At 45.8% G+C, this 13,407-nt stretch overlaps 1 protein-coding gene across 3 annotated transcripts in view; it reads left to right on the plus strand.

Moving 5' to 3' along the window:
* Positions 1–13,407, plus strand: part of AVPI1 (arginine vasopressin induced 1) — a 272,407-nt gene that overhangs the window by 83,750 nt on the left and 175,250 nt on the right. For 2 of the 3 annotated variants that reach the window (XM_069611562.1, XM_069611561.1), the window contains exon 2: positions 8,625–8,701. The exons of the other annotated variant lie outside the window; for it this stretch is intronic. In XM_069611562.1, coding sequence (XP_069467663.1) covers positions 8,692–8,701 — 10 coding nt within the window. In that variant the 5' untranslated portion in view covers positions 8,625–8,691. The remainder of the gene's footprint in view (positions 1–8,624; positions 8,702–13,407) is intronic. 3 annotated transcript variants of the gene reach the window in all.

The following is a 13,407-nucleotide window of genomic DNA, read 5'->3' on the forward strand; positions in this document are numbered from 1 at the left end:
CTGCAATCCCTGTCATAAACTGATAAATATAATCCATGGCAGATTACAGCACTGAGTTAGACCTCAACTCCACTGTAAACTTCTCTGTCTCTTCTCTCACACTGTATTTTCTTTTTTAACAAAGTCCTCAAATCACCAATTGTCCAGAGGGCATGATTCATTACAAGGCTATGGGCACCTTCCGCTTCCTACAAGCTCTTTCAGTGGGGCTTGGAGTTGCGCAGGTCCCACAGAATAAATCGCACCTGCTTGGGTATGGGATAAGTTTATGGCAGTTGCACTCGCTACTTACGCACCCGGGGCTTGAGTTTGGGGTTGCGCTTTGCTGGATTCTGTGGTTGAATTTGCTTGGAGCTTTGGGGTTGCACTTTGTAAGGAAGGCATGGTATCAACAGTAAGACAGACACAAGTGACCACAGTTCAAGGGTGTTTATTAAACTTCAACAAGGGTGTGATAAATGGCTATCTAAACCTAAATCTACAGATGGGAGCAAGTTACGATCATAAAATAATAACAACAACACAGTCCTATTGGTGTCTTGTCAAAATAAAAGGGCCTATATTAAACATATTGCCAATCCTTACCTCTAAATACAAACAGTGTGGGGAATAATGTTACAAAAAAGAGTGTTCAAAATGATATGTTCGGATGTTCAGGCCGTTGGCCTCCCTTCCCCACATTTTTAGCACTGGACAAGGTGGTTCACTCGAGCGTAGCACAATCTCTGGATTCCTTAGCAGAAGGATACAGTTCAATCATAACATCGGGACCTTCTGTATGCAAGTCACTTTACTCCTCAAAGTCTCTTCATTCAGCGGGCCTGATGCAACCAAACAAAAATTATAAGTTCTTTTGCTCTTTGGATTTCTATTCACTTTAGGTGATTCACTTTTCACCTGGATCCCCCCTCAATTGGGCTCAGATCTCATCAGTTCAATGTTCGGTCCCTTTTTGATCCCCTTTAGTTGGGCTCAGATCTCTTTGCAGGATATTCTTTCGGGTGACTCACGGTTCACCCTGGATCCCCCACAGATGGGCTCAGATCCCCTTTTTAAACACAATTAGTCTCCCTCAGCCAGGCTCGGACCAATTTCAATGATTTATCGAAGACTTTCGAATGTGCACAGGGTTTAGCTTGGCCCGTTGCAGGACCACTTCGATTTTACAATTCCTTCTCTTCGCATTTGTCTCCTTTGGGTTTGGACACCTAACGGAGACTTTCTAATGAGCACGCATGTGGTGATGGACCACTCTGTTAACTCTGTATCCATCTTCGCTTCAAAGTTCAGTCCCTCATTTTAGTGCATTGATTATGTTCGCATCACTTGCAACATGTGCTTCATGCACTGTCCTCTTCGGATCCCTTCATGCAATATTGCTGCTTTCAACCTTGGGTTCCAGACAGCCCAGGTTGGTATCAGTCTCCCTAACTCACTGGCTGTGCTGCCTTCACTAGCTTTTCTTTTTGTAGGAACCAAGGACAGTAACACAGTGGCAACCGCTTCTCCCCGCCTAATCGATGCGGGGGAGCCCCAGGTACCACTGACACACAATGCAGGAGTCTTCAGCTTTGATTCCAGGTCTTACATGTTCTATTCTCGAAGGCTCATAGAAGTTACGGCCTTTCGGTGAAAAGGTCAAAGGCCCATCCTTTTGTATTCCTTTTCGGTCTCGCCGTCCTTCACCTTTTATTAAACTGCTATCTTGGAACTGCTGCTTCCTCGTGTGCTTTGCCTCGCTCAGTGTGTGCTCTCATGCTCCGCCTTTTATCTGTGTGGTGAAGTGTGATGGAAGTCGGGTGTGTGTGTGTGTAATGATCAGTAATTGCCTGACCCTGCCTGACCATTGTGTTGGGACATGTCGGCTATATGACTCTGGTGTTAGTCCGTTTTCCCCTCACAGTGAGTTGTCCGTGAGAAAGTGTTTGTGTCAGAAAATGGGGGTGGGGTTTAGGGAAAGGGATACCACGTCTTGCAGTCTGGTGTCCCACTTCCACTCCCTGGAGACCCCCCATCCAGATGATCCTCCCGCACTGGTCCACCCCCAGGAACTGTATCCAAAAGCGATGGCTGTGTCCTGGCCACCTGAATGACAGCTCCCTGGGGACTAGCGGGTGAAACACCTTCAGGTTTGCCACAACTTGCATTGCTTGAGCTTGCTGCATCGCTTGCATTGTTACGGCAGGATGTTGGTTTGGCCCTGCACTTCCTAATATATCAATCCTTTCCTTATCGGCATCCTTCCCTACCCCATCCTTATCCATCTTTGTTCATTGTGGATATAATATTTTTCTAGAACCTGGTGAATTCGACCTCGCTCCTCAGTCTTGACTTTCCCGTTGCACCCTGTCTGGTTTATTTTTCTGTCCTCCATGTCTTCTGAGCCCCTTATACTTGATTCCCCAACTCACTTGATCCCTCTGCAAACCCGTCCAGGATAACCTCCAATTCTTGTGGATTTATGGTTTTAAACATATTCTCTAGAGTGTGTCCTTAATGGAGAAGCTTTATTAGATCAAATGTACCATTTACTTGAAATTGTCGTCATCTAGTCCCTTATGTTTGGAGCTCCACATAACGCATTTTATTCCCTAGTAATGTTCGCCTTATTGCCTGTTTTTACATCAGTCACCCGTACTGTTACCATAAGACGGGATGTCATTGTTTCCCCTGACAATACTATTGGCTCTCGCCCTCTGTTTCTTCCACAATAGTTACCCCACCCCACCCCCCAAAGAACCCATCATATATTTTGCCTGCCAAATTAAAGCTTGTTTCTATTTTCTTTTCTTTCCTAGATTATAATCGTAATGCAAGTCTTCCTTCACATCCTTTCTTCATTTACTTTAGCCGAAGTCCCAATCCTTTCCCTTTTTGTGCTTCCTTAAATTAGGCTGCGGTGCTCCAAGATGAAGAACCAACCTTCAGGGAAAGCTCTCCTTCGAGACCGCTTTGGAGGTTTGAATTAGTCCTCTTACTTATCAGTTCGTGCACAGAGATGTTTGAGGGGGAGGTGGCCCTCTACTTCTGTTACCATCACAACTGCACATTGAGAATCTAAGGCATGATGGCACCAAATTGTTAAATCCCACATGTTTCCACTAAGTTATCCAATAAGAAACCATGCACCAACGGTAGAAACAAGTTTTATTTCCATACAGCTGTGGAGAAATGGACAAAGTCTGGCATAGTATCCCGTCCCAAAAATGGGGCCCCAAGCACGTAAACGTCAGCAGGTTTTTAAACAAATGAGCCTTTTACATGAAAGTCAACATGATACTGTCAGTCTGTTATCAGTGGACCTCCTAACAGTGCATCATACAGCCTTGGGGTACGTTGCTTGACCTCCCCATTTGAGACCTGTACAATCTCGTTCAGCCCACCGATGTACAACCATAGCTCCGAAAAGGTCTTTTCCATTACACGTTCTTGTTCTTAGGCGGTGTGGACTTCCTATAATGATCACGCTGAACTGGAAAGTGGGTGTACCTGTACCCTGGACAGAGCCTGACATAAGATTCACACAGTATTTTGGGCTTCATTATGTGTGCCCACCAATCGGCTTCCTCACACGGCCACCTCCATAAACATGGTTGAGGTTGCAGAATCATCATGTACCCTGGCTGCAGCTTTTCCATGACACCTGTATGCCATAGCTCGTGTAGAGATAAAATACTGTCATCTAAGACTCTGGAAAAGATGTTATTTTTCTGCTGATTGGGGCAAATGTTGGTGAATCTTTGAAGCAAATCATTTCTTCCCCCCCCAGGAATGTTCGTTTTATCAGTAGGACCCTCTGTGAGGCTTCCCCTTCCAGTATTGTGGCGAAGAGAGACTTCTCCAGCACAGGGTGGCACAGGTTTCCATGACTGTGGTGCGTAATACATCAAAGGAACGGTCTGATGTCAGCTGGATCTGTTTCTTCAGCATCTCCAAAATGGGTATCTGGTCTGTTCCCCCTTCAAATCTGTAAGGAGGGACTGTGCCTTTAAGCAGGGACTGAGGTGTGTAGGCCACATAAAAACTTGGCATCTTGAAGTATTATGAGCTTGCTTAAGAGTTTCCTTCACTCCTTTCTGTGTTTTCATCCGGGGCTGCATCTTCTAATGTGACACTAGTTTTATGGACGAAGGTAGGCAGAATGGAATCCACCTTCCGCACCTCCAAATATTCCTCTCCTAACCCCTGAACTGGTTACATTCTGGACCAATGATTGGGCACTGAGGACTTCCTCTGTCTTTCCACTCCTGTGAGAAAAGTGTTCATGCTGTTGAGGAGGGGAGTAAAACCCCCTTTGGGAGAGGGATGTATCGACTGTAAGCATTATCCACCGTTGTTGTAGGTGTCTTTCATTCAGAGGTTGACTCCATTACCTCCCCAATGATCTCCTTGTGGAGAAATGTACCTTAGTTTGCTGGGTTTCATACCTTGTGGTCGGCATCTGGTGTGAGGACCTCCTCAAGAGTGCTCCTGTTCTGGTCAGCCTCGATGGTGGATAGCAGCTGTGGAGGAGAGACCTGTAGGCCTACAGGTACTGGCATTACTGGTGATCTTCAGGAAATCGTTTGTCCAAGATCCTGTCCACTACGACCTCTAGTTGATCTTTCGGCAATGTTATAAGGGTGGGCTGTGCAGGTCTTGGATTGTAGGAGATGGAGAGAGCAACTATGAATGCCCGGCAGACCCCTTTCCCCCCTTTCCTTCATCTGAGAACGTGAGCCTATTGGCTGCATCCTGCTGATGCTGGAACGGCAGTGCTGTAGTTCCCCCTACAATGACTTTGGGTCTGCAGGTATGAACATCAGGGTGTGTTGTGTGTATGCTCCTTACTCCCCCGGGTTCTGCACGTTCAGCCGCTATCTTAGTATCAAAGTGCTTGGAGAGGAATCGGACAGCCAACTGTAGTGGCCTGATCCTGCTGTCTGACACACTTGGCGGGGTTAGTCTACCCATCTTGTGGTGCTACTGCACCATTTAAGTAGCTATGCTGCCCAGACATGACACAAATAGGATTGAAGGGGAATAGAGTGCTTTTGTACCCTCTTCGTAACTCAAAAGGGCTAGAGATAACAGGTGGGAGCACCCACTGAAGTTATTTAAATGTAAATAAGACTGGCTATTCTGGTGGAGATACCAGTAATGAGTGTTAACTGTGACAAGGAACGAGGAAGGGCTGATGATAGCCACTTGTTCCCAGGCGTTTTGCAGTAAAGAATATGAAAGACTCTAATTGAGAGTAATGAAGCACATGTAGGATGAAGCAAATGTATTCAGGAATAGATTAAGATGACATATGTTGTTGTTTCCTACAAAAAAATGATAAACAAAATGTTTCTAAAAATGTGACCACATTTGTCTCCCACTGTGTGGGTCAAAAGGATGCTTTATACACTATTATTTGAAAGTTGCTCTTTTGGAGAGCTGGAGAGTGATTCTCTCCACAGCACTCTTCATTCATTTGGTAGCAGCTACAGATGTTAATCTGAAAATGTGATTCTTGCTGTTTCATAGTTACATTGAACGAATGGTCAAATCCCTGGCATCTTCTTGTTCTTTTTCTCTCCGACCGTAATGTGTGTGAAGTTCTTATGTGCTTCACAAACGGAGTGATTCATGAAACATGACCTCCTTGTGCAAGCACATAACAAGAGCAATCATATGCTTAACAACCTGCATCTAATTTCACAGATCACCTACCCAAAAGAATGATCTTGGCAACGTAAAAAAGGATTGAAAGACCTGCATTCGTTCAGCCCTGTTGGACATCAACCTATTTAAAATGTGTTTCCTTATAGTATAGCAAATGGATTAAATTAAATAAGTAATGAGCAACGCTCTTCTCCTTTCCTGTAATTTTAAGGAGTGTTTTTGTGTTGCTTTTGAAGATTTTCCTGTCTTGTTCTAAGCTTTTGATATCCTTCAAGATGCTTCATTTTTTTGAGGAAATGTGTTTGTTACAAAGAGGAGATAGTCATCCTGTTAGTTGTTGGTTCATGTTCTTTTTCTGAGGGATGGTAATGCAAAATTGTCAGTCTTTGGAGTTGGAGCACATGAACAGAGGTACTGTGTTGCCAGCCAGCCTGTTCTCTGAGAATGGAGATCGTGTGCTCAGCAGGGTGCGAATTGACCTGTACTACGAAGGCATAGGTTTGTGCAGTCAAATAATAGTTGCAAGTTCATTGAACTGATCCCAAAAGACTGCTTATGTGAATCCACAGGAGGAATACTTGGTCCTGTGAGGTACCATTTGCGTGCCGTCCTTTTCTTGTTAACTTTGCTTCAAAGCAAAGATTTTCAGATATGAACAATATTCTTCATTAAACCATGTAAAAATCCCTGGGCCTCTGTGTTTCATTCTTAAATACTGTGCCAAATCCCAGGATGCTGTCGCTGCTTCCATAAGACAAGCCCCTTCCCATGACGCCAGGGAGGTCAGGCTGCTACCCGATAGTCCTCCTAGGGGTCGTACTCAGCAGGAGGATTTTCTGGCGAGGGGAAAATCGCAATGGGACCAGTGACCACTATTCGGGGAGAACACACAACACCTACACCTCTCCTTCAATCTCTCTCTCTCTCTCTATCTCTTTCTCTCTCTCTATTATCCTCTTCCATGTGTTTCTGTAGAGCTACCGAAATAGAAATCATGGAGACTAGGAAGAATAGGCAGAAGTTGAAGGAACTGATGTGGAACACCACTGAGATGAGTAAGAGCTGCAGAACCCTATCGAACCAACCAGAGGTCTAGACAACAAGAACTGAGTAAGACGAGCCTAGTGCTAAGAAGGATGGAAGGACTACCAGCAAGAGTACATCTTCCCAGGAGGAGCCGAGCGGCTAGAAGCCACCCTGCTTGTGGTCAAGAGGTGGCCAAATCGGGCGCAGAGGCAATGTCCTTTTTTTGGTTTGCAGTTGGCAGACCGAAAAGAGTACTGGAAGAATGTGAGCAGAGCGGGAGCAAGCCTTCGAACCGCCTGGCTGTGGAGAGAGACTCCAACCACCCAGCCTGTACCGCTGTGTTGCCATAGAGGGAGAAGAGCCCATAGTAAAGAAAGAACGCAGGAAACAGAATGGAACAACAGGCATGCTCCTTTCCTGGCTAGAAGCCCAGTAACCGGGTTCTTTAACCTATCACTGCAAAGCCGCCGCAAAGAGGGCAGAGCCCGCAAGAGAGGATGCGAGGAACTGACCAGAGCTTCAGGAGCGCTTCATACCTGCAATGAAGACCTTAGAACGAACCCAAAGGTAACAGGGTAGTTGTGGAAAGCAGGAAAGATTCATGAAGACCCAGAACCAGGTTCTTGGAACCGTATTCATTGGCAGAGACTATCTTAAAGAGAGGGAGTCAAGAGAACGCCTGGTAGGGTAGTGAACCAGGTAAATCAGATACAGAAGATAACGTAAGGGTCTGGCACCCACTACCAAATTGAAGAGTAATGCAATCCCTCTTCCACGGCACTGTACCTGACAGGGGTGTGAACCAGGTCTGTCAACGGGGGTCTGAGACCCATACACACAATAAGGCTGAGAAAGGCCAGGAAAGTGAGACACTTCAAAATGAGGCAAGATGGGGGTTTCTTTTGATTTATCTTTTGAATAAATGTTTTTGCCAACCACTATGCCACCACTGTGTCAGTCCTACTTTTGCACCCTTACAATACAGACCTAACAAAGTAAAACATCTGTAGCGTTCTTGCTAAAAAATTACATTGTGTTCTGTAACTGCGGGTTTTGGGCTTGATTATTGCACAGTTCATAGATGGTCCAGGAAACCCATAATGAAAGTGTTGACATAATATGTGGGAGCAGGTGTCCTCAGCATAGAACTGCCCAAACCAGCTACATTGTCAAATAACACACTCAATTCAAGTATAAGCACCTTAAATAGAACGCTTCCTGTACATCTTCCCCACCATAATAATTCCAATGAGTGTCAGAAACCATTCTCTAAAATATACAGAATCTCCCTTGCATCTACAGTCCCTTGAGTCCTAAATATCCATTCAGGGATATGATATGATCAGTCATTTAGAACGCATCTGTACACAAGTGTTTCTAGGCGCAACAAGGAAAGGAGGACAGAAGGAGGACAAAACAACAATCTTACTAGATCTTGTGTCAGTCAGATCACGCAAGTCCGGGGGGATGGAGTGGGAGAACTGCCAGGAAGGAGGGGAGAGTGCAAAGTAACTAGTAAGTGCAGCCAGGAGGTGGCTCGTAAGTGCAGAGAGTTTGGGTACTGTAGGGTTGCAGATACAGTCCCTTAAGTGGTTGGGTGGCCCGGAGGCAGTGCAAGGGCAACCGGTCATGCAGGAGCCTGGTCCCGTAAGTTCAGAGGGTGGCCAGGTAACCAGTATGTGCAGCAGACGGGGACATCAGCAAGGGAAAGGGAGAGATGATACCAATGGAGTGAAATTGCACTTGTGAGATTTGAAGTTTAAGTGATTAGCTGTACCTATTCCCATCCTAGCTTCCTTACCTTTTGGTTTACTCTCCTATGCCCACAGAGAAAATGTGAATTATTTGCTTGTGAGAATTTGAGGATGTTGCTTAAGCAGTGTCTTATTTTTGTACAATAATTATTTATATTTTGAACTAACTACACATTTGTCTTCTTCTTGGTTTAGGTGCAATGAGGCTTGTAAACATTCTGACTTCCATTGCATCACCATTGATCTTCATATAGTGCCTCCTATGTTTACAGGTATGCCATGAGAATATTTGCCTTTGTTGTGTGTGTCTTTAACTGAGCACAGTTTTCCCGTTGCTCAAGAAAATCTGGTAAGAACCTGCCACATAAATGTCATCTTTTTGTTAAAAACAAAAATCAGTTTAATTTTCACGTTTTCTACTAACTTCGAACCCTTCCATGCAGAAAGTATCTGCGTTTCACAGAGAGCGCCTTCCATAAATTGGTGTTTTTGTCACATTCCTCACACCTTTGCCTCATAGATAAGGGTAGAATTGCTGTCACCTCAGCTTTACCAATGCCATCTGTTTTATGTTCTGCTATGTCACAAACCACCCTCTCCACGTCTGCTTTTGCTCTTCTTGGTACAGCATTTATCAGCATCAGTGACCTGTCCTGCACAAGGGTGTTTTACTCCATATAATGTGCTGGTCTTAACCAAGATTTTAGAGAACCTATTCAGCCCATTGCACCTTCAGCTTGAAATGTGGGAGGTGGGGACTACTGTAGATGATATTTCTTGCATAAGAACAGGTCCTCTGGCACAGAGGGACATTTCATACTCCAGTCTGCTGGGAAATACTGGACAAATAAGCTTCTTGGCAGTGAGATCATGGTTTATCATGCATCTTATTCCTAAAAGTGTACCTCCACCTTGCATGTAGAATTTTAGAGGGGTTGGTAGGTGCCCCAGATAAGTGTGTGTGTTTATAGTGGTCTTCTATAGTGTACATCTGTCATTTTTGCAGCCTGGCGGTGTGTGGCCTTACAAGAAAAGAGGCTGGGGGTTGTTAATGGGACAGATGGAGGACCAAATGTGACTTGCCAGACAGAAACTTTGTTGTGTCTTGTGGAGACTGGAGATTCAAAATTTGATCATTTGGAATTGGCGCTGCAAGGACCTAGTTTTGGGGGGGGGGTGCGGGGTTGAGTGTGTGTGTTTGTGTGCATGTGTGTCTGTCCCCAGTGAAGTTTCTCCATTGGTGTGTTGTGTTTGTAAGTTTAAGGGTTGGTTGTGTGAGTAATGCAAGGTGGAGAGAGATGAAATGGGTTAATGGTTAGGCAAGAGCAGACTTATCTGTTTTTTTTAAATTTTTAAGTGTTCGGTTATCGTCTTCATTAATGACGGATCTTGCACTTCCAGTTTGGTTGAAGGGGCGGGAACGCCAATCTGAAGGAGTCTGATCTTCTGCACTTCTTGGCTGGTGCCATGTTTGCAGCTCTTTTCACATTTGTGACAATCTGTCTGAATTTATTTAGAGGTGGTAAGGAGAATGATCTGATACTCTGATTTCCCATAGTCCTTGTCTAACGAGTTGTTAGTGGATTTGTGGCATTTTCATGTAATTTTGTGTGGAGTAGGGTTGTTCTATTTGCTTGATGCTACTGAGAAGAACTGTCTTGTCGGCTAAGGACCCTTGTGCGGGTGTGAGGTTTATAGCCAGGGTTTTGAGGATTTTCTGAGGGTAAGATAGTTTACTCCTGTGTACAGACACTTGAGAATCAAATTCAAGGGGTTAGTTGAAATGGAAGGAGGAGGATCCTTTGTGGCATTTTGGGCACAACTCTGCATCATATCTTTGCAGTCTTGCTAGATCAAAGTGTTCTCAGTGGTTCATAGTAGGTCAACATTTTGCATTGTATTTTAGGTCCCTGCTGTTGAAGGCTCTGTGGCCAACGTACGTAACGTTGAATTGAATCCTTGATTTACTTGCGATCCATTGCAGTGTTGGGGGGGTTGGAGGGGGGGGGCATGATGCGTTTGTGTTGTTGAAGTCTCAAAACTCTAGATGTCCCATTTTGGTCATCTGGGAGCGCAAGGTAAACACTGTTGGCATTAGCTACACTTGAAAATACTAGAGTAATCACTGTCATGGCTGTGTGTGTGTGAAGGTAAGCTAAGGCATTGTGTCAGAGCGTTGAGAGTTGAAAGCAGCAGCTCTGTGCAATGACTTTAACCTGTGGTTGGAGTGTGAGGTTGCTGAGTTAAGATACCTAGGTTTATGGCTTTTGTCATCGGCACTGGGCAGAATCCCCTTTCCTCAGGCCAGGGGATTTAGTGGAGGTTGGTGGTGGGGTGTCCCAAACCACAAGCTTGCTGTTGGGTGTCAAGCTTGAGTCGGTTTGCAGTCATCCAGAAGTCGATTTTTGCAAGGCATCTGGTAAGATCTAGTTCGTTTGAGGGCTTGATTGTGAACTTGTAGGGGATCTGAGTTTCAAGCGTAGTGGAGTTTGTGAAAACTCATTTATTGATGCATTCCAGAAGCGGCACCATGTAGGAGAGATGGTAAACTGGATCATTGTGGTGCTTCGTATGTTAGTTTGTGGGGGCATGACCTGAATGGTGTAATTTATGTTGTTTCTGTCCTGTCACTAAGGAAGCCGCTCCTTTTTATTATATGTACCCACTATCTTTGTCAGGATCACATGGCTGATGGTGAAAATATAAAAGAAGATAGTTGCACCAGACAATTTGGCTTCTGCATTGCTCTCAAGGGTGCCCCATATAGAGCATAGTGTGGATTCCGGTCCCCCTCATTTGTCCGAACCCATATTGGCACAGTGCCGAAGCAGACAGATCATCATGGCAGAGGAAGAGCGAAGGCGGAAGCAAAGAGGAAGGTCTTGTGGTGCTCCCGGAACCTAAGATTGCTCTCCTCAAGTTTCAGCGTGGCAGGGAGGTTGTTCCCGAGGGGGCGGGGGCGGCAGCCAAGGAGCGAGATCTACCACGAACTTGTTGCTTGGAGAAGCGACTGACCCTGAGGGAGTTGGAGGAGCGAAGAGCTCAAGTAGGAAGATATTTAAGGAGGGAGAGTTGAAGGTAGTTTGGCCCAAGAAAGCCTTGTGGACAATCGATGCAAAGGGTTTTGAATTTAATCCTTGCAGCCACTGGGAGCCAATGAAGAGATTTCAGGGCTGGGGAGATAGGATCCCTGGACTTGAGGCCAAGGACAAGTCTTGCAGTGCTGTTCTGGACGAGTTGCAGAGGGCGGAGAGTAGAAGCAGGCAGCTTTAGAAAGAGGCTGTTGCAGTAGTTGATTCTGGAGACAACCAGAGCTCTAGAACAGTAAGCTTCTGGGGGAAGGAGAGGAAAGGAAGAATACCTCTGAGGAGGTGCAGTTGGTAGTTTGACTTCTTAGAGACATCACAGATGTGAGGAGAGAACAAGAGTGCAGAGTCGAAGATGACCCTGAGGTTCTTAGCCTCACCGTTGGGAGCAGAAAGAGGAGCCAAGGGAGGCCGGCCAGAGCGAGACAGGAAAGGAGGGTGCATGTGGTTCCTGATGAGGAGAATCTCTTTCTTACTGGCCTTAAGGCAGAGATCATTGGCGGCACACCACTGCTGTCGCAGACAGTCAGAGATGAGAGAAGGCAAAGAGGTATAAGAGGGAAGCCTGAAAATGAGCCGAGTGTAATTTGCATAGCATTGCAGCAACTTTCAAAGAGTGGCAGTGCGTTGGGCAAGGGGTGCAAGGTATTGGTCGAACAGCCAGGGAGAGAGGTTAGACCCCTGGGGAACACCACAGGTAGAGAGGGAGATTGAGGAAAAGAAGGATCCAAGTTGGACCTGGGAGGGTCGATCAGAGAGGGAAGCGGTCTACCATGCGAGGGTCTGGTCGGTGATACCCAGGTTATCACGAGATAGTTGAGTAGGATGTCATGGTTGACTGTGTCAAAGGCAGACGAGAGATCGGGTAGGATGATGACAGAAGGGGTGCCAGAGTCAAGGTTGGAGAGCAGGTCTTCACAGGTTTTCTGGAGAGCAATCTCTGTGCTTCTGGCAGCTGATGGTCATGGACACAACCAGCAGAATCAGTGTGAAGATTAATCTGGGAGATGGCAAGCTTTTCTAGGAGTTTGCCCAGTAAAGGATTGATGGAGATCGGGTGATAGTTAGCTGGGCATGAGGGGTCGGCTGTGGGTTTCTTGAGAAGAGGGTGCACAGGGGAGTGCTTCAGAGGATCGTGGGAAGGCTCCTGAGGCGAAAGAGTGGTTGCAGAAGTCAGCCAGAGCAGGAGCAAGGGTGTCAAATGTGGTCCTTGATGGTTTTAGATTCGCAGGGAAGAACCTGTTTTAACAAGACTTTCATAGATTGGACTTGTCTAGAAACCTCGTCAGGGGAGAACAGAGGAAAGGAAGAGAAAGAGGGCAGGGGGTGGCTGCAAGAGGGCCAGATTTGGCAGATAGAGAAGGGGGAAGAGTAGGAGATGTAGAGTGGAGGGTGGACCGGATGTCCTGGTTTTTCTAGATGAAATGAGAGGCAAGGTCCATGCAAAGGGCCTGGGAGGCGACAAGAGAGCTAGAGACTGCAGCAGTGTTGGCCAGCTCCTTGCAGATTTTAAAAAGTTCGTCCGAGTTGTTAGATGCCACAGAAACGCGGGCTTTGATGTGGGCTCTCTTCTTAGTTTGCACAAGGAGCCGGTGGTTACCAGTCAAATGGTCAAAAACATTTGGTCGACAGACAATTTGGTCGACACCATTTGGTCGAATGCCAAATGGTCGAATTTTTTTTTTTTTTTTACCCATTTTTTGGTTTTTTTTGGGGGGGTCCCCCCCCCCAACCCCCTTTTTTTTTTCTTTTTTATTTTTTTTCCCCCCACGAAAACCCACAAAACACATATATATATATATATAAAAAAAAAAAATTTGACCATTTGGCAGTCGACCAAATTGCAGTCGACCAGTTGACTGGACACCGGAGCCGGTATTGCCTTTGGAGCA

This window comes from Ambystoma mexicanum, chromosome 8 (assembly GCF_040938575.1).
Source record: "Ambystoma mexicanum isolate Mex_15411 chromosome 8, UKY_AmexF1_1, whole genome shotgun sequence".
Classification (NCBI taxonomy): domain Eukaryota; kingdom Metazoa; phylum Chordata; class Amphibia; order Caudata; family Ambystomatidae; genus Ambystoma; species Ambystoma mexicanum.